Genomic DNA, 24,920 nt, shown 5'->3' with positions numbered 1-24,920 from the left:
ACAAACTGCACATCTAGTTGTACCACCACCCCTCATCCAGGGCATCGACCAGGCGTTGTCGAAAGAATTAGCCGCGAGCTGAGTATGCTGGGCAAGACTCCACGATCTGTAACTTGTCCATCAGCCACACTTGGAGAGGGATAAAAAATGAGAGAATAAAGAATAGAGAGATGTACGATGAGAGAAAAGAAAGAAAAGGGTTTTGTGAGAAAAATCGAGCCTGAGGGCCGAGTGATGTGAGCAATACATATGTGAGATTGGGTGGGAAACATTATCTGCAATAGTAGTGGGCTCCCCGCAAGCCTAGCCGTCTCCCGGTGATGAAAAGCGTCTAAGCCCATCAATGTCTTAGCCAATGTCATGGCAATGCAATTCTTGCCCTCCTTGAAACCTCGGGCAACCTCGATCAACCAGACACTGAATCCACCGGAGCCCAGGGCAAGCAAGAAATGAGATAGCAAGCATAGGCAAAGCGTGTGTCACCGATAGCCCATCCAATGATGGTCGCCGCGGTCACCAGCATCAGAAAACCAGCGAACCAAGCTTGGGATGTCCAGCTCCTCGTCGTGAACCAATGATCGAGCATCATGTAAAGTAAGGTCGCACATTCGTCCTAAGGCTTGAACATGGCCAAATCGGAGTTGAGGTAAGATTTCCTCATTGCGCTCGGATTCCATCAAAGCTTGGAAATCTTCGAAGGTAGGACGCATATCTTGCCCGCTAAAGCTAAAAACGTGTTATCGGATGCCAAAACCTTGTCGCGGCATGGAGGAAAGGAAGATGCAACGGAGTACGACCCAGCGTAAATAGTGCATTCAAGCCGAAGCCCCGGAAGTTTAACTTTTTCGAGCCATCTAGAGAAGCAATCCAAGCTGTGAGATTTTGGACAAGGAACGCCTCCATTTTGGTGCAAAACTGAGATAAAATGGATGAACCACGAAGCTGGAACTTTTATAGAGGATAAGGCACTGTTCGGAGGACACGTGTCAACAATTTGGTGGATGCCAATCCAGGTGGTCGGCCGACCACCTTTTCTGGTAGGCCGACCACCCCCTTGTTCTCCAATAAAAAAAGCCGGTCAGCCAGCTCCCTCTGATGGTCGGCCATGAAGACAAGTGGGGCTTTGGTCTTGTCCTAGCCTCTAGAAGAAGGTTCCTAGCATTTCCATGCATCGGGAGTGTTGAAGGTGCGAGTTTTCCTCTATTTCGGATGCATTCCGTCACTCTGATCGTCCGCAATGCATTTTGTTTATCGAGTTGTTGTTGTTTTGCTTCTTGAGTTGTTGTTTTGATCATCGAGTTGTTTTGTTTATCGAGTCTTGTTTATCGAGTCATCGAATTTCGTATATTGAGTTGCTACTCTTTGTTTAATTAACATTGCTGTGTTTTGCTTATCAGGTTGTAAACTTTCTAACGATTTGTTGTTTCTTAGTAAGTTAAGTCGTTTAGTTCGTTGTGTCGATTCACTACCTGACTTGGCAATTTTCAGTGCACAATTCCATTCAATCTCATTTTCGTGCAAAATAATGCGATGCAATGCTAAGAACATAAAATGCAACACCTTTTTAAAAAGTTGTTTCATTCCATCATGCTTTCTTTGTTACAACATTTTACAACAAGGGTACAAGTTTTACAGAAAATAAAACTGCCTAATAACGTACAATGTACTACAACTACTAGTAAAAAAAAATAATAAAGCAGGAACAGCTGCATCAGTGCTATCAAGCACAGGAATAAGAGGCCCTCTTCGTCCTCTTCTGCGGAACAACTTCTGCACCATCATCATCATCGGAATCGGAGTCGCCGCCCTCGGAATCGGAGTCGGCATCATCTCCACTACCGGAACCGGAACCAGAGTCATCCTCTCTGCCAACGGATGTCTCTGACTGGGGATGTGCAGGCTCCTCCTCCTCGCTGGACTCCTCTTCTACGACAGGTGCTCTGCGTCTGCCTCGGCCGCGAGTCGAACCCCCTCTCCCAGCTCTCCGAGCAGGCCTGGACGGCTCGGCATGTGGCCCAGTATGTAGCGGAGGCATCTGAAAAGAAAGAGCGCAATTTGAATACGTCAGCCAAAGTATGTATATCAGATGCAGATGCAAGAACTACAAAGAGTAGGTGTATACAGATATAGTATATGAATGTGGTGTGTGTCAGATGTGCTTTACACATACAGCCAACCAATGCAGTGAAATAGTTGAATTCAGCATGTCATCAAAAGTATGATAAATGCAAGAAAACTGAAAAATACCGAAACACCAGCAATGAATAGCTGCGTCTCCCTCCGCAGGACCATACCCTCGAGTGAGGCCACCAACCCGAGCAACCCCTCAGTATACTCGCTGGGAGGCTGTAGATGCAAATGCAAGTTATCAGTAAATGAATGAATGTCCAAGTATTTGAGTGATAAATCAAAACTGTAAAGTATACCAGTGGCGAGTCAGGATCTCTGACGTATCGGTGATCAGGCAATGGAGGCTCTATCGAAATCGGGTAGGCAGTCCCGTATCGCCATCCTGTCAACTCGGTGGGGATATCTGGCCACCCGGCGTGATGATGAGTCGGGGGAATCGGGGGAACCAGTCCAGCCCCACCTCTAGATGTACCGACCCTGCTGGCAGAAGGGATATCTGCAACCCGAGCTCGACTCGATGATGGTATGCCAGCAGACCTCCTCGTGGGAGTACGGACACCTGTCAATGGAGGCATCAAGTATGTATGACGGTGGGTCGCGTACTCCCCCTCCTCCAAATACAGAAGTACATCAGTGCCCAGCATGGCCGACTCAATATCCTGGGGAGTGAGCCCCTCAGTAGACCGCATATCGACCAGAGGTGCTGTGGGGACACTTTGCTCGGGGTAGCCCATAGTCTGACGCATGAAGCGGTCCCCCAGAAACCAGGCCCTACCAACGGGCCCCTCAAATAAGATCCTGTACCGAGAAGCGGCACACCCCCCAGCAAACTGAAATCGGGTGTTTCCACCTAAGGGCGCCCAGGGCTTCCATGTGATCTGCGGATAACCAATGCATGGGCCGATTAGAAATCATAAATGTGCAAGATGAATCAAAGATGAAAACATGGGGAACTGAGAGTTTTGAATTACCTCGGTCGTCCGCACTATGTCAAAATACTGCCGCAAGTAGGGCAAAGTCTCCCGGGCCCTCGGCCGGTACTGGCCCTCGAATACAAGTGAGTAAGGGATCGTGAGAGGCACCACCACCTCGAGCTCCGGGGCCAGCGTCGGAAAGTACACGAAAACCCATAACTGTGGAAAACAGAGCAATAGCCATCAGAATACGGAATGCTGAGTACAGAATGTGAATGCAGAGTGTACAGAGAATGCAAAATGCTAAGAGCGGAATGCAAAGTACAAAATGTAAAGTGTGCCGTGTGTGCAGTGTACAGATAACAAAAAGCAAAAATGTAAATCGAGAGGGCAGAAAGTACCTCCCAGGCTCTCCAATAACCGCCAACTATGTTGCCCCGTCCGCGGGAGGTCGCACTCATGTAGCAATAGAGGGTAGCCAAGCCAGCGCCACCCCAGTCATACCGACTGACCTGTGATAGGTCTACCAGAGCACTCAGCAGATAGAGTCCGACGGTGTTCCCCCTATCGGAGAACAGAGTGGTCCTGAGGAGGAACATCAAGAACCCTCGAGTGTACTGTGCTATCTCCTCAGGAGTCTCGGGCTCGGTCCCCCTGAAATGTGTGGAAAACCAAGTGTACCGGACCCTGCCCGATGATCTGTCAACCGGTGGGCGAGCCCCCAACAGATAAATCCAGGCAGCCTCCCACTCGCCCATGTCCTCGTCATAAGGGATCGACCAGCCTCCCACGTCAAGGCCTGTCAGCACAGCGAAGTCGAACGGGGTCATAGTCATGTCCTCGGTAGTCGAGAAATGAAAGGAGTTGGTGGTGTCCCACTATCTCTCTACAAGGGTGCCCATCAACGTCCTGCTAGCAGGATAGCGAGATATCCCCACGCAGAAGGGTCCGAACCTTGCCTAATCAACCCAATCACGAATGGCCTCCGGGAGCTCTGTATACCACTCCCTCGCAACGATGGAGCCGTATCCCCGTGTAATACGGGAAGATACCTGCATTCAAAATGAATACATATATTCAGTTTAACATGAAAATATGAGCTGTGCGCAAATTAAATCAGATACAATGCCATAAGTTGTGTGTTCAATTCTCAACGAGTGTGTGGTGTGTGTTCACAATCAACATATGAGCTGTGGGTTCGGAATTGAAATATGTGAGCTGTGTGTTCAACATGAAGTATATGAGTGGGCTGTGTGTTCATCTCGAGGTTTGAGCTGTGTGTTCAACATCAAGTGTTTGGGCTGCGTGTTCAGACTTCAGAAATAGTGGGCTGTGTGTTCATCTCAAAGTTCGAGCTGTGTGTTCAACATCAAGTGTTTGGGCTGCGTGTTCAGACTTCAGAAATAGTGGACTGTGTGTTCATCTCAAGGTTCGAGCTGTGTGTTCAACATCAAGTGTTTGGGCTGCGTGTTCAGACTTCAGAAATAGTGGGCTGTGTGTTCATCTCAAAGTTCGAGATGTGCGTTCAACACCAAGTGTTTGGGCTGCGTGTTCAGACTTCAGAAATAGTGGGTTGTGTGTTCATCTCAAAGTTCGAGCTGTGTGTTCAACATCAAGTGTTTGGGCTGCGTGTTCAAACTTCGGAAACAATGGGCTGTGTGTTCACCTCAACAGTTTAGGCTGCGTGTTGAACTCTCAACGAGTGTGTGCTGCGTGTTTGGAAATTCAAGTGATTGAGTTGTGTGTTCAAAATGTAAACGAAATACTGTGTGATAGACTAAGTGTTCAGAACAAGCTGTGTGCTAGAATGAGCAGATAAACATAGCGAAAGCATGAAATGCACAGAAAATGCATAATACATTGCGAAAAATGTAAAAGTGAAGTACATACCTCCCGTGCCTGATGAGAGAGGTGGGACTCTGGCTCCCGCAATAGCAGATCACAGGTGCTCGATCATCAAAATCGATAAAATGGTAGAAGACGGCCCGGGGAAGGATATGCTCCCGAGGGTGATATCTCTCGGGATCGAATGGCCAAACCCTCGGAGGCAAAGACATGATATCTGGCTCACCCCCTACACCTGGAGGACCTCCGCCATGAGGGAAATGACCCGCCATCTCAAGAAATCTGCAAAAAGGAGCAAAAATGAGCAAAATGAGCCAAAATTGGAAAAAGTCAACAAAAGTCAACTCTCGAGAAAGGAAAAAGTCAACAAAAGTCAACTCCTAAGAAAATGTTCCAAATATTGAGTCAAACTTACCCCAAGTGGTGAAAATGGAGAAAGAAGCACCAAAATCAAAATTTAATCGGTTCAAAGTGAAGAAAACTGAAAGATTTCGCGAAACAACTTTGCGTGGGGCATTGAAAATGCGTATAAAGCGCAGATCTGAGAGGAAAAATGGTCTAGGAAGGGAGGAGAGCTGATTTCAGACTTGAAGTTGTGAGGAAAAGTGTTTTGGTCGAGTGTATTTAAAGATCCGATGCAAATGTACCAAACTGCCCCTGTTTTTGTCTAGGTGGTCGGCCGACCACCTTTTCTGGTAGGCCGACCACCCCCTGCACCAAACCTGGTCGGTGGCCTCCAAACCTGGTCGGTAGTGTTCCCAAGATGGTCCCCAATGCCTCTTTGAGCTCTCTGCAAATTTTGGTAGTGATCGAAATCCCTCCGCGGGAACTTCAACTCCAACTTTCGATGCGTGTTTCATCGTTACTCGTCAAAAGCAAGATGTATCCTTTTTGAGTACGTTGTGACCCTTCCGGGACGTAAACCGGAGGCCGCGATTGAGTCGCCCTCGTCGAAACTTGCATTTCTTTGCCCGTTGTTTTGTGTCAAATGTGCATTCGAAGTTGTACTTATCCTGCATTGTTATGCACGTCACTTGCATTCTCATGCACACCACTTGCATTGTTGTGCACGTTTCATTGGTATTGTCATGCGTTCTTGCTTAACTTGCATTGTCGCGCACATTTCTCCTCGCATTACGATGCACTCTCCCATCGACACCATGTTTTTCTGCATTCGATATAGCGTTGAACATATGTTGCTAACTATGTTGTTCTTGTTAAGCTTCTCTCTTTTGCAGGCACAATATTGTATGTACGGTTCATTTGAAGCTGGTGCGACCGAACAAACCGCACAGGTATTGTATCTTCTCCATGTGAGACGTGGCGAGGATTGAATAATTTTCCGTATTCTTAAACTGCATGTAATGTAGTTGTTGCTTTGCATTCTTGCTTAAAACTATTGCATCTATTGTGAATACTTGCTTCATTACAGCTTGCTGCTTTGTATGATCATGAGTTACGTCCGGCTTGGTGCATATCATTCTGCATTTTGCCCCTGCCTACGGGCATGCCTGCAGGCACATCTTTGTTTATCTCGCCTGTTTGTCTAAGTCTTCGGCCTTGTCAAACATGGGTCGTCTCTGGGCTTTGACATTCACTCCCGTCACTTATGACTTTCGAGTTCTGTCAAAAAGGGGCAACTGTAGACACCCCATTTTTGACCGACCTTAAGACTCAGACGTCACCAATTGAGCGCTCAGTGATCATGCATATTGTGCTCGTTCTGAGGTTTTAGAGTCTCGGCTGCGAGCTTTGCCTTCGGACTTCGGGGCTCTGTTGTGCTTTGCCTCGGTTCGCGAACCAAGTCCTGTTTTCTCTATTTTCTATTCCCGAAGGGAGGGAGAGGTCTCGTAGACCATCTCTTAGTGGCCGTAGGCTACGTTTCATGATCGTAGGCCATTTTTCCCGTTTAGAGACCAGTGTCCGGTTTTCGGAGCCGTCGGCCGTGTGCCTCGGTTCGGGACCGCTTAACTACCTCCGTTTTCTCTGATTTTTGGCACACACCTTGTTTCCTCTCTTTTAAGGGACACTGTGACCCGAGAGACCACCTTCGTGGTCGCACGCCACTTCCGGTACCTAACAGCCTATTTTTGGGGCCCCGGGCCGCGTGTTTTGGCCCCCGAACCCTCCTTTTGCATCGGTTAGGGTTCATTTTTGGTATGGACTCTATTTTCATTGTTTGGAAGGTGGTACTATAGTGGGAGACCAGCAATTCTTTTGAAAATCATTTTCTCTCTCCTCCAGCCGGTTTTCTTGACAAGAAAGCTGGTTTTCCTCACTTTTGGGCCATAATTTCTGGCCTCCCTTACCACCATTGTGTTGTATTCATCTGGGAGGCCACCAATATGGGTAGGCCGACCAGCTTTTCTTCCTGACCCTTTTGAACCTTGCTAGAAAGCTGGTTTTTCTCTCTCTTGGGCCACAATTTCTGGTCTCCCACCATATAGCTGTGTTGTACTCATCTAGGAGGCCACCTTTCTGGTATGGCCGACCAGCATTTCACATTGACCCTTTTGAACCCTGGTCGGCTGACTAGGGTAAGTGGTCGGCCGACCACCTTGGCTGGTCGGCTAGCCGTCTGCTTTTTGGCCTTCCTAAGTGCAACACAGTTGTGCCAACTGTGAAGCATTTGACCCATCCTCCGAGATTTTGACCCTCTTGTCTGTCTTCTTAAGGAGGTTTTGACCCTTTTGCTTAGCTTCTAAGAGAAGCTTGACTCTTTTGTCAAGCTTCTTGAGGAAGCTTGACCCTTTTGCTTAGCTTCTTTTAGAAGCTTGGCCTTTTTACTTGAGGCTTCTCCAAGAAGCCTTGGCCCTCTCCCTCTATAAAACTAACCCTCCTCTCCATTTTCAAGGGTTGAAGAATTTGGTTTAGGCACTTTGCATACAACTCTCCATATCTCTCCATCCCAAGCTCTAAACTCCATCATTCTTGGCCATTTGTACACCAACCCTTAGCACAACACCTCCACCATCCATCCAAATATCTTGGAACTGATTTGTAGAGGTTGAAGGCTCACCATCTTGGTTCAGAAGTTGCTGGAGGTCTTCTCTACAAGGGTAAGTCTCTATTTTCTCCATTTTTGCATTATCTTGCTTCATTCTTTAGCCTTATTTGAAAGCATTTCTGGGTTTAGTCTTAAACTAAAAAGTGTCTTATTTTGAGCTCCTCTTGAAGTTTGATTAAGGACACTTTTCTGTTTGAGGTCATCTACCTCCTTGTATGCTCGATCCCTCTTTGTAGGCTTATTTTGCTTCCTATCTTAGCCTTACTTGCAAGCATTTTCGAGATTTGTCATAAACTGAAAAGAGTCTTGTTTTGGGCCCCTTTTGAAGTTTGGTTAAGGAAATTTTTTTGTTGGGGGTCATCTACCCCCTTGTATGCTTGTTTGCCTCTTGTTTTGAGCCTTGCATCTAGGCCTTTGTTTCATGCTTTGTTTGGCCTCCTAGCCACTGAAATCCAGTGGATTTTCAGTGGCTAGGACACCGCTTTGAGAGCCAAAATCATAGGGGGGTGACCCCCTCTCTCCTTGTCTTGATTGTTGGCCCTTTTGGCCTTCCAAAGGGGCCCCTACTTGCATGTTGTGAAGTCACATTTCAGGCCTTATTTGGTGAGTTTTAAGGTCTGTTTTAGCTCTGTCCGGGGCCCTTTTGGCCGTATGAAGTGTCTATTTTGCATGTGTAGAGCAATCCCATCCAAGGCCTTTCAAAGGGACTTTCATTTGCATGCTTCATTGACCTATTTCAGGGTCTTTTTGGTGAGTTTTAGGACCCTCATAACTGATTTCCAGAGGTGGTTTTTCCATGTTGCATGTCTATCTTGTATGTGTTGAACAACCCTCTTGTTGGCCTCTCAAAGGAGCACCTCATTCTAACATACATTGACTGAGTTTCAGTGGTTATTTGGGTATATTTTAGCATGGAATACTTCTTTTTTTGGCTGGTTTGGTGAGCCCTCATGTGCTTCATATAGCTATAGTGTAAATCATGGTTCACTAGCTTTCTTTGCATGCTTTGTTGACTCTTGATTTTAGCTATTTTTGGCCATGCCTTAAACTGAACTTGTGCATATTTTGGACTGCCCTAGCTCCGTTTTTGAGTCTTGTGGTCGAATGATATTTTTTTTGCATGCTTGTAGTTCAATACCTATGCTTAGCTTTGAGTTTCGGGGTCCATTACATGCATATACTGAGGTATTTCCTTGTTTTGGGGCCATTATATATCATATTTCAGAGCTTGTTTGAATGCCATATTGTCATGTTTTATACTCTTTAAATGCGTTTAAGAGTCGGGCTTGTATGCCTCATTTACCGACTATTGAATGAGCTCCATTTCGTTGCATTCCGAGCCATCATTTTAGGCCATTTCCCCACCGTTTCAGACCTACCTAGGGTCTGTTTGGGGTTGGTTTTTCCATTAGTGCATTGCTTTGGGTACCTCTAGTGTAACGCACTACACTAGTTTCGGTACCCGGGCCCCCTAGCTTGCATTGTGTGCCATGTTTGCATGTTTCAGAACCATTTTGTATCATGTTTCAGAGCTGGAATTTGTGCGTTTGTATGCCATATTGCATCCTTTTCCATGCTTTGGTAGAGTGGCATTTGATGCCTTGGGATCGATCCCTTGCATCGTGCATGTTTGTATGTGTTTCGGTTGTCTCATTTCCATCATATGGCCACTGATGTGAGTGTGGCTGAGGTCCACTCATGTTGGTGTAAGTCCATCGTACATCGTGTATGCCATTTTAGTCCATAGCATTGCGTATGCTAGGTTGCATATTAGAGCATTGTGTATGCCATGTTACATCACGTGCATTGTGTATGCCATTTTAGTCCATAGTATTGCGTATGCTGGGTTGCATGTTAGAACATTGTGTATGCCATGTTACATCATGTGCATTGTGTATGCCATTTTAGTCCATAGCATTGCATATGCTAGGTTGCATGTTAGAGCATTGTGTATGCTATGTTACATCACGTGCATTGTGCATGCCATTTTAGTCCATAGCATCGTGTATGCTAGGTCGTTAGTCGCATTGTGTATGCCATATAGTTTATAGCATTGTGTATGCTAGTAGCATGTTTGCATCTCATCCTTGCATGTTTGCATGGTTAGGTCACATTGCATTAGGATTGCATGCTAGTTGCATTTGTGCATGTCATGTATATTGCATTGTGTTTGGAGTAGGAGTTAGTCCAAACATGGGAAACGAGGGCGTTTCGTACTCAAAGTGACGAAACGTGTCTCAATTCCCGGTCACCGACACTCCGGATTAACCATGATGGAGTCTAGGCCTTGTTGTGTTTATATGTGCATTCATTTCACATCGAGTCGTGCAATTCGACTCCTCGGCCATCGTGCATCGAGATGCGTGATTGGTGGCACGAGGATCGAGGTGTGCATACATATGTGAAAATACTTTGCCATGCCCCTTTCTTGCTCTCTGTTGCAGCAAATCAGAAATCAGCAACTTTCTAAAGCCTTGCACAGCATTCTGGGATTAATTGCAAACAGAGGCGAATCGGGGCATCGCAATGGATTTCTACGCAAGACAACTCGAGCATGCATCTTTCATCATTCGTAACAGTGCTGAGGCGGTCCATGAATTTGCATGATAGTTTATTTGCTTTCCTAGTTAATTTCTTAATTAATTAGGGTTTTGTAATATTTAATCATTCATTCGGACTGTAATTATTTATTCAGGCTGTATTATTTATTCGGACCCCTCGAGGGGGGCAATGTTGTAATAAGTGTGCGTGTGTGTGATGTATGTCTTCTAACCCCACGTCTTTCTCCCTTTTATTTATCAGCTTATGATGGTTAGATTAGGGCATGTTTCAATTAGCATACTTATGCTCGCATGTTTGCATTCATTCATCTATCTTGCATGCACCGGGCTCGGCGCATCATACTAACTGCATTGTATTTCAATTCTGAGTTGAATACGTGTTAGTTGTAACATTTCACATGCCATTGTAGAATAGCCGAGTTTATTTTAGTTGCATTTTGCATGTGTTGCATTTGGTATTCCAGCATAGTTAGGATTCATGCATGATTTCTAATCAGCTTCTGTTTTGGCTTGGAGTACATGGTAAGTTTTATGCTTTAGCATCCTTGCATGCGTGTGAGTGACTGCCATGATAGCATGCTTACCATGAGGCTATTTGCTTATGTGATATACCTGCCTGAGTGCCTGTGGGTGAAGGTTGGGTTATCTGAATTGGAATAATGCATTGACTGTGAGTTTTAAGCCTACTAGATAGTTGTAAAACCATGTTTTCTAATCCCACCCGAGGGTGGCAAAATCTGCATTTTAGCCTACTTGCAAGTAGCAAACCGTTTTCAAAACAAACATGAGATGTTTTGTTCCAATTCAGGCGACCCAGTCTATACTTGTATGCTGTGCGCATCACGTAACAATTCTAGGCTAATAACCGGAATAAGAGCACATAATGTTTTCAAAACTCGATATCATAGTTAGTAGAGGCCGATCTTTGATCGGGCGAGCGGGGGTGCTCACGAAGTGACCTTCCCCAATCGTACCCAAGTTCCCGAGTCGAGGCAACTTTGGTGATGACGGACACGTGGCCTTAGGTAAACGAGTCAGGATTTCCTAAATTCCCCAAAATAAAATATTTAGGTGGCGACTCTGTATCTGGCAAAGCAGTCCATGTTTGGCACTTCTTTCAAAGAAATCTGTTTTCAAAAACGATTTGCCGGATTTAGACTCTTTGATGATTCATCAGTCTTGTATTGCACTCTGCGAGATTAGATACAGGACCGTGACAATTTGAGTCCGAACTGTAGTGAGCCCAAATGAACAGAACGGGATTTCCCTTCGGGGACGTCTACATATAGTTATGTTATGAATAATATAGTGAAAATATGTGAGCAATTTGTGATAAAAAAATATTAAACTAGTTTAATGAGAAAAATTAAAACATATTATAGTATTTATTATTAGATGTTATAATTATGTTAAATGCATACTACATACCTATGCGTACATAACAACTCTCTTAATAGAATTAAACTCGTATACGTTTGTCAGGCTAATAGCTCCATACTATTTGATTTTAATGGGTAAAAGTGTTCATGTGTTTGAATTTAAATTTATAGAGAAAGAAATAATAATTTTTATTTACTTTTTATAATTCACAAATTTAATATAAAAATCAAAAGTTTACATAGTGGTGTTTTAAGAAGTTGGTAAAAAATTAATTTTTAAATTTTTTAATTTTTTTAGTAATTTTTTATGCAAAAAAATTGAATTATTTTAGATAAAAAAATTAATTTTTTTAACTAAAAAAATTAAAAATTAAAAAACCGACTTTTTTGATCCGTTCCCAAAAGACACTATAATCATTAGTGTCTTTATCTTTTGACTATTCATTTTTTAAAAAGAGTATGTGCAGACCAATAATATTTTATTGAAAAATGTTTGGGAGCACTAATTAGTGCTCCCACTAATTAGGTGGCAGTGGGTTCCGTCATGAATGATGTAATATTTTGATCTTGGAGTTGTAATTTTTTTTTTTTAATTCATTAGTGCTATTAGTGGTGATATTTTTAATGGGATGAATTATTGTTGTATTTTATTTTCTTTGATAGAGTAGGTGACCTAATGTCTTCAAGGTCAAAGCTAGTTTTCCTCCAATACATCAATGGAGAATCTTTAGAAATTATTATTCGTATTAGAGGTCCCTAGGGATGTGTTTGATCGTTAAAAAACCAAACAAAATTGAGATGTTTTAATTTAAGTGAGACACTCAACAATAACAAAAATAACTTATAATAATATTTTAAGTTTAAAAAATATTTACAGTATAAATCAAATTCATTTTTTATGGGAAAATTATATAAAAGCTTGGGAAATTTTTTTTAGCTCCTCATTCTAAGTTTGTAGAAGAATAAGGACAATAAAATTTTCAATGCTAGTGAAGTGAATTAAAATTTTAAATTTAATAACTTTTTTATTTATATTTCTATTTTTTACCAAATTTATATTTTTATAATCATTTCATCAAGATTTATAAAATAAGATTCATGAACAATGTAAAATCCTTCAAAAAATATATAATTTTACTGGGAAAGTACCACAATCCGAACCCGTTCCTAGAGGTCTACGTCATGACCGGCTAATAATCATAGATTACTTACAGCCTCAATAACAATTACAAAATTGATTATCATTAACGGGGCTTAGCGGAAACAATTATCAATAATAAATCGAGTCCGTTGAGCTATACTTACATGATAAACTTCATAGGAAACATAAAACTCATTCATCATTCCATAATAATATTCACATTAAACTTAAACTTCAACTTTTAAACATAAATACATACATACATGTTCCATTTATAAACAACACAAAGGACTAAACAAAAGGGTTTGACAAAAGTTTGTCTCCACTAGAGACCAAGCAACGCCCCAACACAAAGGCACTTGACTAACGGCTTCTTAAAAGGATGGACTCTCGAAAGCAACTCTAAAGTTGACGATCCATGTACTCACCTACATATATATATAAGGAAAGGGATGAGCTTAAACTTAATGAGTAACATCAATATAAAGGGTTGATGAATGAAATCTAACATCTCATAAAACATATCTTTCAACTTCCAAACAATTCATATATTCAATTATATCAATCCTTTGTGTTAACAATATCCATTCAAACCATTATATGTGGTAACATCCAATAGAGTAATAATAATTCGATATGCCGAAACAAATGGGACCATTAAGGTCAATTCAATGGGACCACAACGGGTCAAACATCAGAGATCTCTGTGTTTCAATTAATTCATGAGCCATGGTATTTTGTCCCTAGGCAAGGGCCTCACTAAAAGATGCCACGAATACATTTTCAAAAAGGATATTCATTCATAGGTATAAAATAAGATTTCAAAACATGATTCTTGAACAATTCAAAATACATTTTAAACATAGCTTTATAGAGATGTTACTCACAGTGGGCTTGAATAAAAGCTAGGCCTCAGATGACCAACCTAGACAAAACACATAACAAATACACATTGAAACACAACATTCAAACAAGCATTCTATCTTAATTCAATTCTTTAAATATGTTTCTAGCTTATTCCTTCTTTAATATAGTCCAATCAATGCCTAAGAATGCCTAAAAGAATATGGAAGTGAAGGCATGCACATGAAAGTGTATTTTTGAAGTTACTGAAAACAGAGTGTTCGCTCAAGCGATCCTTTGGTTGCTTGAACAGTCTGGTTAGTCTGCAAAAGTACTGGATGCTCGAAATCTAGGCTTGATGGTCGTTCAAGCCAAGTACATTGAAAACTAAGTTCGCTAGAGCAAACTCTTGATCACTTGAGCAATGTGCAATGTCTTTGCAAAAATACTGGATGCCTATGAAGTGCGCTTGAGTGGTCACCACTCGAGCGATGAGTTTGAAATCTGGGTTTTCAAAACAGAATTTTGAGCTTTCAAAACACATGTTTAAAGTCCAAGAACTTTCATGGCTAGTACTAACATATGAAATGTAATGACCCCAAAATGCGTATAAGAAATCATTATCTGTTGAGTTACGGATTTAAAATTGAAATTACCGACCTTTATGGGTTCAGAAATCAAAATTGAGTACTTGGGTATGTTAATGGGAATTTTTAGAACTATTTGGGAAAATTAATTGGAAATCTAATTTGTCTGATTCGTTAATGCACGTTTGGGTGGTTAACTTTATACTGCAAATTGAAGGCCCTAGAGGCTTCAGAAACCGGAGCACGGGACATATTTATGATCAGCGTAATTTTTAGAGTCACCTGAGAACTTTAATTGAAATTTAATTTTGCACGATTCGTAAGGCCACGTTTGGCTCTCCCTATTGTGTTAAGTCATGTGTGTGTGTTTATTTGGATATATAGACATGTTTTTGAGTGGTTAGTCTCATCTTTTGGGAGCCAAAATATCTAAAAGAGAGAGAAGAGAACCGTAAGGGAGAAAAGAGAAGAGAGACCAAGATTCTTGAAGAAAAGCTTAACAATCATGGGGGTTTAAAGGGAATTGAAGAAAGAGAAGGGAGATCAACCATGGAGGCTTGAGGAAATGGAGGAGAATTAAAAGGAAGACAAAGATTGAACTAAGGTATGATTACCTATCTTGAATCCTTATGTTTAAAGCATCAATTACATGAAATCAAGGATTGATATAGAAGATGTGAGCTTTGAACCCCAACTATGGCTATATTATGTTCTTGTGCTTGGAAATTGAGTAATAGTTTGAGGTTATGATGTTTGATGGAGATTAATAATATGAAATTTGTTATGTATTAAAGGGTTTTGGGCTTTGATTTACATGGAATTGAGGTTTGATTTTGAAAATGAGAAGTCTCAATTTTTCAGCCATTTTCGGACTGCAAACTGTCCAGGGCCGCACGTGCGACACTATTTCCCCGCACGTGCGGAGATAGCTCTGTCCAGTCAACTTTGAACAAGCATATCTTTTCCATCCGGACTCTGTTTTGAGTGATTCTTGAGCCTAAAATCTAGCCCCGGAAGTCTAGTTTCCAATGGTGGTAATCTCACTCTCAAATTCTAAATACAGAAATAGTTATGCCAAAATTAGTGACGACTATTCACTTTCTGTCAACCAGTTTTGTACCATTTCTTCACCTAAACCATTTCCCATCGATTTCTCCTGTTTTCTGAGACATGGATAATAACTTATTAAAGAATAATGAGCTTGGTACCACCATGGCTAAGTGATTGAATGATCAAAGAGAATAGTAAAGGATCAAGTATAATCTCATATTATGTGTTGTACACTATACTTGTAGGTCGAGACGAGGACATCATCCCAGTACTACCAGGAGCTGATCATTGTGAGTAGTAGTACTGTCATAGTATGCTTTACTTATAGCTAATAATTACCATTAGCACTCTGTTAATTGCAGGTTAACTATGTTAACGTATATGAACGATTAAACAAATGTGTATACCTCTGTATCGTTCTGATTAATAGTTAATATTAACATTCTATTCTTCGTAAGTAAATTACGTCGTTTCTTAATGAATAAAGGGAACTTATGTTCATTCTTGAATAACGGTTTCAGTGTAAGTATGAGAGCATACCGTTTTGCTACTAATGGGCCTGAGGCCGTTCAGTTATAAGTCATCGAGTATGGATATCTCCGAAGAATCAGAATAATTGGAAAAGCTATGTGTATCCGTATGAATCTGAAATAATTCTGTTGTGTTACATATGGACCCGAGGTCGTTCAGAACCTACGATATGAATGCAAAGGTTTAACATTATGCTATCTATAATAGTTACTATTCTTATTCTGTTATACGCGAGACAACTGTGTTAATCTGTAACTAAACCATGAGAAACTTATGTGCACTATTGTATAATGGTACTCTTAGGAAGCTAAGATTATTCTGTTTATGTTTATCCGTTCCGGTTATGCTATGTTATGACATGATATGGACTGTTTAGTCTTTAAGACCTAATGATTTCTGGTATGGTACAAAGTGCTGTACGAAACTAAGTGTTGCAATGCGAGTCACCTCTAGAATCCGTGCGACACCTCTTGAGTCCATACATACATGAACTGGGCTTAAAGCCAATCTGGGCCTATGGCCATTCTGTATGATCTGTTAGGCCAGAGGCCATTCTGTGTGATCTGTTAGGCCTGAGGCCAATCTGTATTTTCTGATATGAAACAAAGTGCTGTACGACACTAAGTGCTACAGTGTGAGTCACCTCTAGAATCCGTACGAGACACCTCTTGGGTTCATACATGCATGAACAAGGCTGAGGCCGTTTTGCATTCTGGGCTTAATGCCACTCTGTTTAAGGGCTCAATACCACTCTGTTCAAGGGCTTAAAGCCATTTTGTTTAAAGACTGGGCCTATGGCCGTTCTGTATATTACTGGGCTTAAAGCCATTCTGTTTAAAGACTTGGCCTATGGTCGTTCTGTATATTACTGGGCGTAAAGCCGTTCTGTATTATATATGGGCCCGAGGCCGTTCTGTATTATATGTGAACCTGAGATCGTATTGAAATATAGTTATAGATAAGACCTGTATATGGTGGTATCTGTCTATTTATTTTATCCAAGGTTTTGCTTATTCAATTAACCTTCTTAAGTTGCTATTATTCATTGAGCCTTGCTCATTCTGTTTTATGTATATTTCTGTAGGTGAGCCATCGGGAATTGACACTAGAGTTGTACTGAGGTTCGCTTGTCTGCCAAGTCACCTGGGGTATGTCTCCACGTGGAGGCCTTAATTTATTGTTGGGACTCTTATAAATTATTAAGTCTTATGTAAGAGTGTGTAAGATCTATATAAAATCTGTGATTGTATAGGTATATTTGGAATGTAATTAAATGCTTAAATCCAATTAAACCATCATGTATGTACAAACTCAATGGATGTTGTCTTTTATTGTTATTGTTTCCGCCTAAGGCCTCATATATGGTTAAATATTATTTTAAAATTCTGTTTTGAGGCCTATGTACAGGCCGGTCGTGGACCAAATTTTTAGGGGCGGGTTTGGGTCGTGACATGAAAACACTTTCTAAATGAAGAATACTTGTTCAATTACAAGTCTTTGACCCAAAATCTCTTTCAATTCATAAAACCAAACTCAAAACTTCACAATTTAGCCATGCATGTAAAGAATTCAACTCTTTCCTTTCAAAATGTCTACACCTGAAGTAATAAGTGTAATTTTTAAAAGAATTCTTAAAAACAAGAAGTATAAACTTCATGTATGTGAGGGTTTTGAAAATCAAACTAAAAAATGATGAATTAATGCATGTATGTCCATATTAAACCAATTTCTACCATCTTCAAGTTAATTCTACAATTTCCCTTACATAATCTTAATTATCATCTTGAATACACTTCTTAGTTGGATTAAATTCAAGATTTAGAGGTTAGATACATACCTAGAGCTTGAATTTGAAGTTCTATAAGTTAATTTCCCTCAATTACTCTTCTTCTCTACACAATTCTTCCTCTCTCTCTCTCTCTCTAGAGTTTGCTCTCCTTCTCTCTCTAAATCTTAGCCAAGATAATGAAGAATGAGATCAAATCTCACTTATAATACATAATATATATATATATATATATGGGTTAGATTAGCTTAAGTTAATTAAGTAAGCTTAAGGCTAATTAATTTCACTCAATTCTAATTGATTATTTCTAATTATTTTTAATCTGAATCAAATTTTAATTAAACTTCTCAAAAAGTTTTAAATACTCTAATTAGTCTATTAAACTTATCAATTTCTGTTTCTGAATTCATTTAGGTCTTCAATTTCTAATTTGAATCAGATATCCTAACAGATATTCCATAATCAAATAGATATAAACAAAAATTAGGGACATAAGCATTCAAATTCACATAATAACATAAATACAATAATGATATGCATGTTGGGGTCGTCATAGAATGTTAGTGAAATAGTAAAATTTTACTAACTTTTGCACATTGAAAATTTCACTGTCCAAACGCAGAGAAATTTCCATCAAAAAATTAAAAATTAAAAATTTGAGAATCAATTACAAAAATTAAGCCCTTAATTTCAAATTTATATATAAAAAATCAAATTGAGTGTTCTAAAATGATGAATTTTAAGTACATTTTCACCTTCTGTCTTAGTGAAATTTCTCTAAGACGGTGAACTTTTATTGTGCAATATAAAGAGAGTAGAGAAAAATGAAAGAAAGATAACAGAGAGAGAAAGAGAAGAATGAGAGGAGAAAAAAAAAACAAGAAGAGATAAACATACATTAATCAAAGGAGATTATGTGAGGAACTTTATTGTCAGAAATAAACGTGATGGAGATATGAATAAAATGATAGTTGAAAGATGGTGACGATGGTGGTAACAGATGGTGGCTATGATCAATAATGACGATAGTAGATGGTGATGGTGATGGTGATGGTGGTGGTGGATGGTAACATTAGCAGTAGCAAACGATACTATGATTGATCATGGTAATTGTGATAGTGGTGGTGATGGCGGATAGAGCTGATAACAAACTTTTGGATCTAAAGCGTTGAAGAGAGAAAGAAATACACATACACACACATACACAGAGAGAACGTAAACAAAACATCGTCAAAGAGAAAGAGTTAGAAAAAAAAAATGCAAATAGAACGTCTTTGAAAAGAAACAGCTTTAAAAAAGAAGGTTTAGGGTTGCAAAGTTATTATTGTCTTTTAAAGTAAAATATTTCCTTATTCTCTTAGATTTTGAAATTCTAGGAACTTTACCTATGGGCAAATTTTACTTTACCCCCCTTGTGGTTTGGGCCACTCTGGGATGCCTTTGTGGTTACCAAGCGCACCCAACAGTTCAAACTCCCAATTTCTGATCTGATATCACTAGTGCAATGTGAAATAGAAAATGAGAGTCCAAATCCATCAATTTTTAGAGAAAATCCATTTTATTGCAAAGCATTTGCCAAGAATGGACTATGACCAGATTTCCGATTCACCACCTAGTCTTTTGGAGAAATTAGAAAACCCGTGACTCGTGCGAAAGGCCATTGTCCATCATAACCAAAGTGTCTCGGCTCGGGGAACTTAGGTATGAGAGGGAAAGGTCATTAATTGAGCACCTCTCTCACGCTCGATCAAAACATCGGCCTCTACTAAGTCATGATGTGGTATTTATAATCAATATATATTCATATTCCGGTTATTAATAAAGCTATCATCATTATCTGAGGCAATCAAATATAGACTATGTCATTGATTTTGATTATGCTTAGATTTCATGCATTTTTTAAAAGCCTTTTTGTACAAACCCAAAAACATACAAATCAATTACACTCCAATACTAGCAACACAACCTCCATCCACTGGCATTCAAGTATATATCTCATCTAAGCACTTAGCCTCATGATATGGCAACAAATTTAATAAGGAACATGTACATGCAATATGCTAAACCAAAAATTTCTTACCTAGTACTCCGAGGTGAGTCCTAAAAAATGTATAGATATATACATATATGCATGATCCTATATACAAATGACTAATGCAATACATACACGACATGCGCTTGAGAGTCTGGATGCTAACACATGACATGGATATCATCTTAAGGGCAACACACATACTCATCTTGAAGAATAACAATTTCACAAACGTGAATGAACTGGACCCAGATACATAAAAAAAATGAATGCAATATACATGTATGATCAATAAAACGTGATGCTGTAAAGAATGTAAATAAAAGGGTTAGAAAGACGTGGGTTAAAATTTATTACAATAATTCAAATAAGAAAGGAGGAGAGAGAGAGAGAGAGAGAGAGATTATTACAACATTGAACAAATAATAAGAGAAAGAGAGGGAGGAGAAATTAATATAGAGATGAATTGATTTAGAAAAACTATTGCTAAATCTAACAAATAATACTAAATAAATCAGCTAGGAGTTCTAGAACCATCCAAGAGAGCACTCCTCAGAAACTGCTTGCTCTGTTCTTGGAAAGGGGCATTTGGCTAGACACAAAATGAGTCGACCGAACAAGGAAGTGGCCAGCCGAATTCTTCTTCAAGTTAGTGCAAATTTTCTAGAATAGAAGCCAAATGACATTTTTGAGGGGTGCTCATCCCTTACTAACTCCTCTGCTCATAGGGATCACGTAGGGAAGAGGTATAGGGGTTCCAACCCTCAACAATGATATAAACAGATATGTACAACATATATTTTGCAATAAATCAATAATTAAATGAATCAAAGACAAGAACAAATTCAAGCCCAAGAAATGGATAGGAACCTACATCTTCTCTTTGTGAATAAGGGCAAATCAATACCCAAGTACATGCTATTAAGTGGAGAGCATAGATTAATGCAAATCATTTATTGGTGGAAGCTTTGCTTATTAAAACAAAGGATTCATCAAATTTATTGAAAAACTTCTCATCTATTCATTAAACAAGGATGCTTACACCCCTTTCTATGTTCACAAATGATTGAAAAATGAGGTTTCAACTTCCTTTGACCCAAAATCTCTTGTTTTGCTTTTAAAATACTCAATGAAAAGGTAAGGATACAACTTTTTCAATACCCAATCCCACGGATCACCCAAGAAATCCTATGAAACAACCCCTAGCACTTATTGACTTTGAGTAAGGAATTAAAACACATGGATTGATATACTTGAGAGATAGAATAGATGAAGAAGAGAAGTATAATAACAAGAAAAGCTACTCTACTTATTGAACTTGTGAATGGATGGCTAATAGTTACTCCCAAACACATCCACAAGGGTCCAAGGTACATAAGAAATAGAAGTTAAAGCCAAAGAAAGTAACGAAACGGCTAACAACTCAATGGATGGATGGCTAAATCTACTCCCTCCACATCCATGAGGACTTGTTACATCTCTATAACAGTTACATAGTGAAAACAAAGCTTGAAACAAAGAAAAGAAGAGAGTAAGATGATTAAAAGTGCAAGAATATCACCTCCTAGGAGGGTAGATCCTTTTGGTTTACAAACTCCCTTTTAATTCCCTCTAGTCACTTTAGATGTATTGTTTAATGTCCAAGAGTCTTAGCAAGGAGCATAGGATCAAGCTTTAATGGAGCTTAGGTGTCCAAAATCAAAGGGTAGTAGGTAAGAGATGTGGTCAAGAGAGAGAAGGGTCAAGAGGCTCTTATGAGCTTTGGGAAGAACTTCCAACCCTTTTGAAATGAGCTATCGAGCTCCATATATAAAGCTCAGGGTGTAAATATCTAAGATATTTGTGAAAAGTGTGCTGGACAAGCTAAAATTTTTGAAAATTCTCTGTACTCGGAATATTCAACTGGTCATTTCCTTTGGTGATCGGTTGAGTGTATTTATGACCGGCCAACATAGGGTGTCTGGCCAACCAGAAAGCACATCATCAGATCAACAAGAGAAGGTAGCCTGAATTGAAAGGAGAAACGGGTATTTCAGAGGATTTCATCCCTTCCATTTATTCCCACTATATTCTTTGCTCAATTTGTTTGAAAGAATACAATGCTTTGATTTCGAAAGTATGGGCCTCAAAACATTGTGGTAATGTTTGGAATTACACCACTAAAATTCATTTTGAAAGCAGTTTCCATGTTGGTCAAAAAATATTTTGTCGAAAACATGCATTCAGAGGGTTTAAAGCTTGATCCTTAAGCTGCTTGCTGTAGAAATTTGTAAGATTAACACATCTTATCTTTATCATTAAGAATTCAAAAGATAGTGCCCAAGTCTGAAGGTTAGTAAAAAATGGAGTGTTTGTAGTTGCCCCTCTTTGACAGAGCTCGATGCATCATTTCATGATATGAGTGAATGTCAAACCCTAAAGATGACCCTTTTGACGAGGCCGTAAGACTTAGGCAAACAAACAAAATAAAGATAAAATTTGGTTGGACCCGAGGATTTCCTACGTATCCCTTTGTAAGGAATCAAACCAATTTAGTTCAGGAGCACAATGCAAATACCATTCTCGAAACATATTTAAAAAGTTGGGCTTACACGGCATGCACTACCATAATTTGATAATTGGGCTTACATGTACCACGCTGCTGGAGTTTTGAAAAGCTTGATGATGTGAATGCCATGAAAGGTGACGAGGTGGAATAAAGATGAAGCTGTAAAAAGGGCAAAAGAAAGAGGAGGACCTCATGCAAATGATACAATACAAGCTAAAAACCATGGAAAGTATGAAGGACGACGCACAACACATACAAGCATGCTCCATATGAATAAAAGAAATGCAAAACCCATACGTGCCATGACACAAGAGGGAAACAGACAAGGATGGCCACAGCCAAAGTCACATATGACCATCAATCATAGCAATAAGAAACTCCATAACACATTCTAAACATATCACAATATGAAAGGAGAAAAGATGGTGTTAACTGCCAACCCGCGCACGGGGCAATATTAATTGAGGTGGTGTTAACCACCAATCCATGCAGGGGACAATATTAACTGATGTGGTGTTAACCGCTAACCCAAGCAGGGGATGGTATTAACCGAGGGTGGTGTTAACTGGTAACCCGTGTAAGGGACAGTATTAACTGAGGTGGTGTTAACCGTCAACCCACGCAGGGGATGGTATTAACCGAGGGTGGTGTTAACTGGCAACCCGTGTAAGGGACAGTATTAACTGAGGTGGTGTTAACCGTCAACCCACGCAGGGGGCGGTATTAACCGAGCTGATGTTAACCTCAAACCTGCACATGGGGCAGTATTAACCAAGGTAGTGTTAACCACCAACCCACGTATTGGGCTATACTAACCGAGGTGGTGTTAACTGCTAACCTACACCAGGGCCGTATTAACTGAGAGTGGTGTTAATTGCCAACCCACTCCAGAGGCAGTATTAACCGAAGGTTTCACACTTCGCACGTATAGGGAGTGACTGCAATAATAGAAGCATTATACTGCTGAGGCAAATGCAAGAAAAACACAACAAAATAGGGTTCCTCTTTGCTGGTGCCATTGAACAACCATACCTCAAAACATGACAAGGATGGCATCCACACATCACTGGGTAACCACTACACATTTCTAAGCACATTTTCTCCAACATACTACTGATGATAGTTTGGCCGGCTAGAAAACTAGCCGACCGAATTAGAAAGTAGTCGATTGGCCTTTTCAAGTAATCACAAAGTCAGAATAGTGTTTTCACAACTTTGAAAGTTTATAAAAAGGTGTGACCATCCATCTTCCCATCATTTCCATCCGAAATTACTCTCCCAACTCTCTGGAACTCCTTTTGATTGCCACTAATGGCCAATGATGATTTCCTTCCATTTCCTCCTATCTTCACAATCGGTCTCAATGAGCTAAGCACACCAAAGAATAGTGACACCTCCTCTGGGAACATTGTGGTAGAGGCTCTCATCATGGCTATCACTGACGGTTGACCCGAAGCACGCTTACATTGCGACACCTACAAGAAGGCACGACTTAGGACAACCTTGCGGGACACCAGCAGTCATGGATAGGTAGCAAATGGTAAGCCCATATAGAGTTGGGCTCATGGGTGAAGATGCTACTGTGGTCCAGGAAAGGCTCCTCATGAGTGACAAGGCATGGAAATCTGAGGACGGCAAGGACGAGAATGCGTCCCCTTGTCACCGAGTTCACTTCCTCCACTTTTTCCTGATTTCCATCATGTGGTTAGTTGTCTTAAAGATGAGAATTTGTTTTGAGTGGTTATACACAACTTTCTTACTTCTTCATTCATATTTCTTCTTTTGCAGAACAAGGTTGCCCCTTTTAAGGTGGTCATCATCAGGAGTGATGATGAGGAGGATGACGAGCTGGGCGACCCTGAATGACGATTCTGTCAGTAGCAGTATTTTTGGCAATGATTCTAGTAATGGCGATGCCGGGTTGGGTGGAGTTGGTATCCCGTTATCTCTCGGGATGGTCGCACGAGATGGTTAGTTCATGTCCCAACTAGTCCCACTTTTTGGCATCTTTTCTTGTTTTCTTTTCTTCTTGTCTTTACTTTTCTTTGTATAGCTTGTTGGAACCTCAAATGTAATTATCTAAAATCCAAGGAAACTTTTTTGTAACCATCAGACTATAACTGACTTTGTTGTTCGTAGCTCATATATATAACCATGTTTTGTTTGTGGATGATCTCTTATTGCTTGACTTGTTTCAAATCTGAGTGTTTATGCGCACGTTTGAGCACCCTTTTCTCTTTTGAATTCTAAAAATGCATCCTTGCTCATGTTCTGACATACCGAGACTCACCAAATTACTTGGAGCAACTTTCTTAGATTCTGTCGGCTACTACTTGGATTGGCTAGCCAACCATGAATTTGGCTGTCCTATTCGAGCAATTTTTGAGGTTGTCTTCACTTTTCAACCCCTGATAGTTTGTGAAAAAGGTGGTATATTGCCTACAAGTCATTTACAACCACCCGAATTTGTTGTTTATGTGGCCTTATGTGTACTTCCTTTCTTCAAATGGCATACAACATTTCCCTTCCTCTCTCTCCCAGTGTCTCTTAGGATATGGACCTCCCT

General features: G+C 40.3%; 1 protein-coding gene across 1 annotated transcript in view; it reads right to left on the bottom strand.

The window, feature by feature from the left end:
* The window catches only part of LOC145802356 (uncharacterized), a 40,285-nt gene extending 16,501 nt beyond the window's left edge, over positions 1 to 23,784 (bottom strand). The window contains exon 1 of the mRNA XM_082895062.1: positions 23,629 to 23,784. Within this exon, the coding sequence (XP_082751188.1) occupies positions 23,629 to 23,784 (156 nt within the window). The remainder of the gene's footprint in view (positions 1 to 23,628) is intronic.
* Positions 23,785 to 24,920: the final 1,136 nt, after the last annotated feature.

The sequence above is a fragment of the Camellia sinensis genome, chromosome 11, assembly GCF_055761805.1.
Source record: "Camellia sinensis isolate YWXY chromosome 11, ASM5576180v1, whole genome shotgun sequence".
Lineage (NCBI taxonomy): Eukaryota > Viridiplantae > Streptophyta > Magnoliopsida > Ericales > Theaceae > Camellia > Camellia sinensis.
The sequence above is the reverse complement of the archived record's forward strand: the minus strand, read 5'-3'. Positions and strand labels throughout refer to the sequence as shown.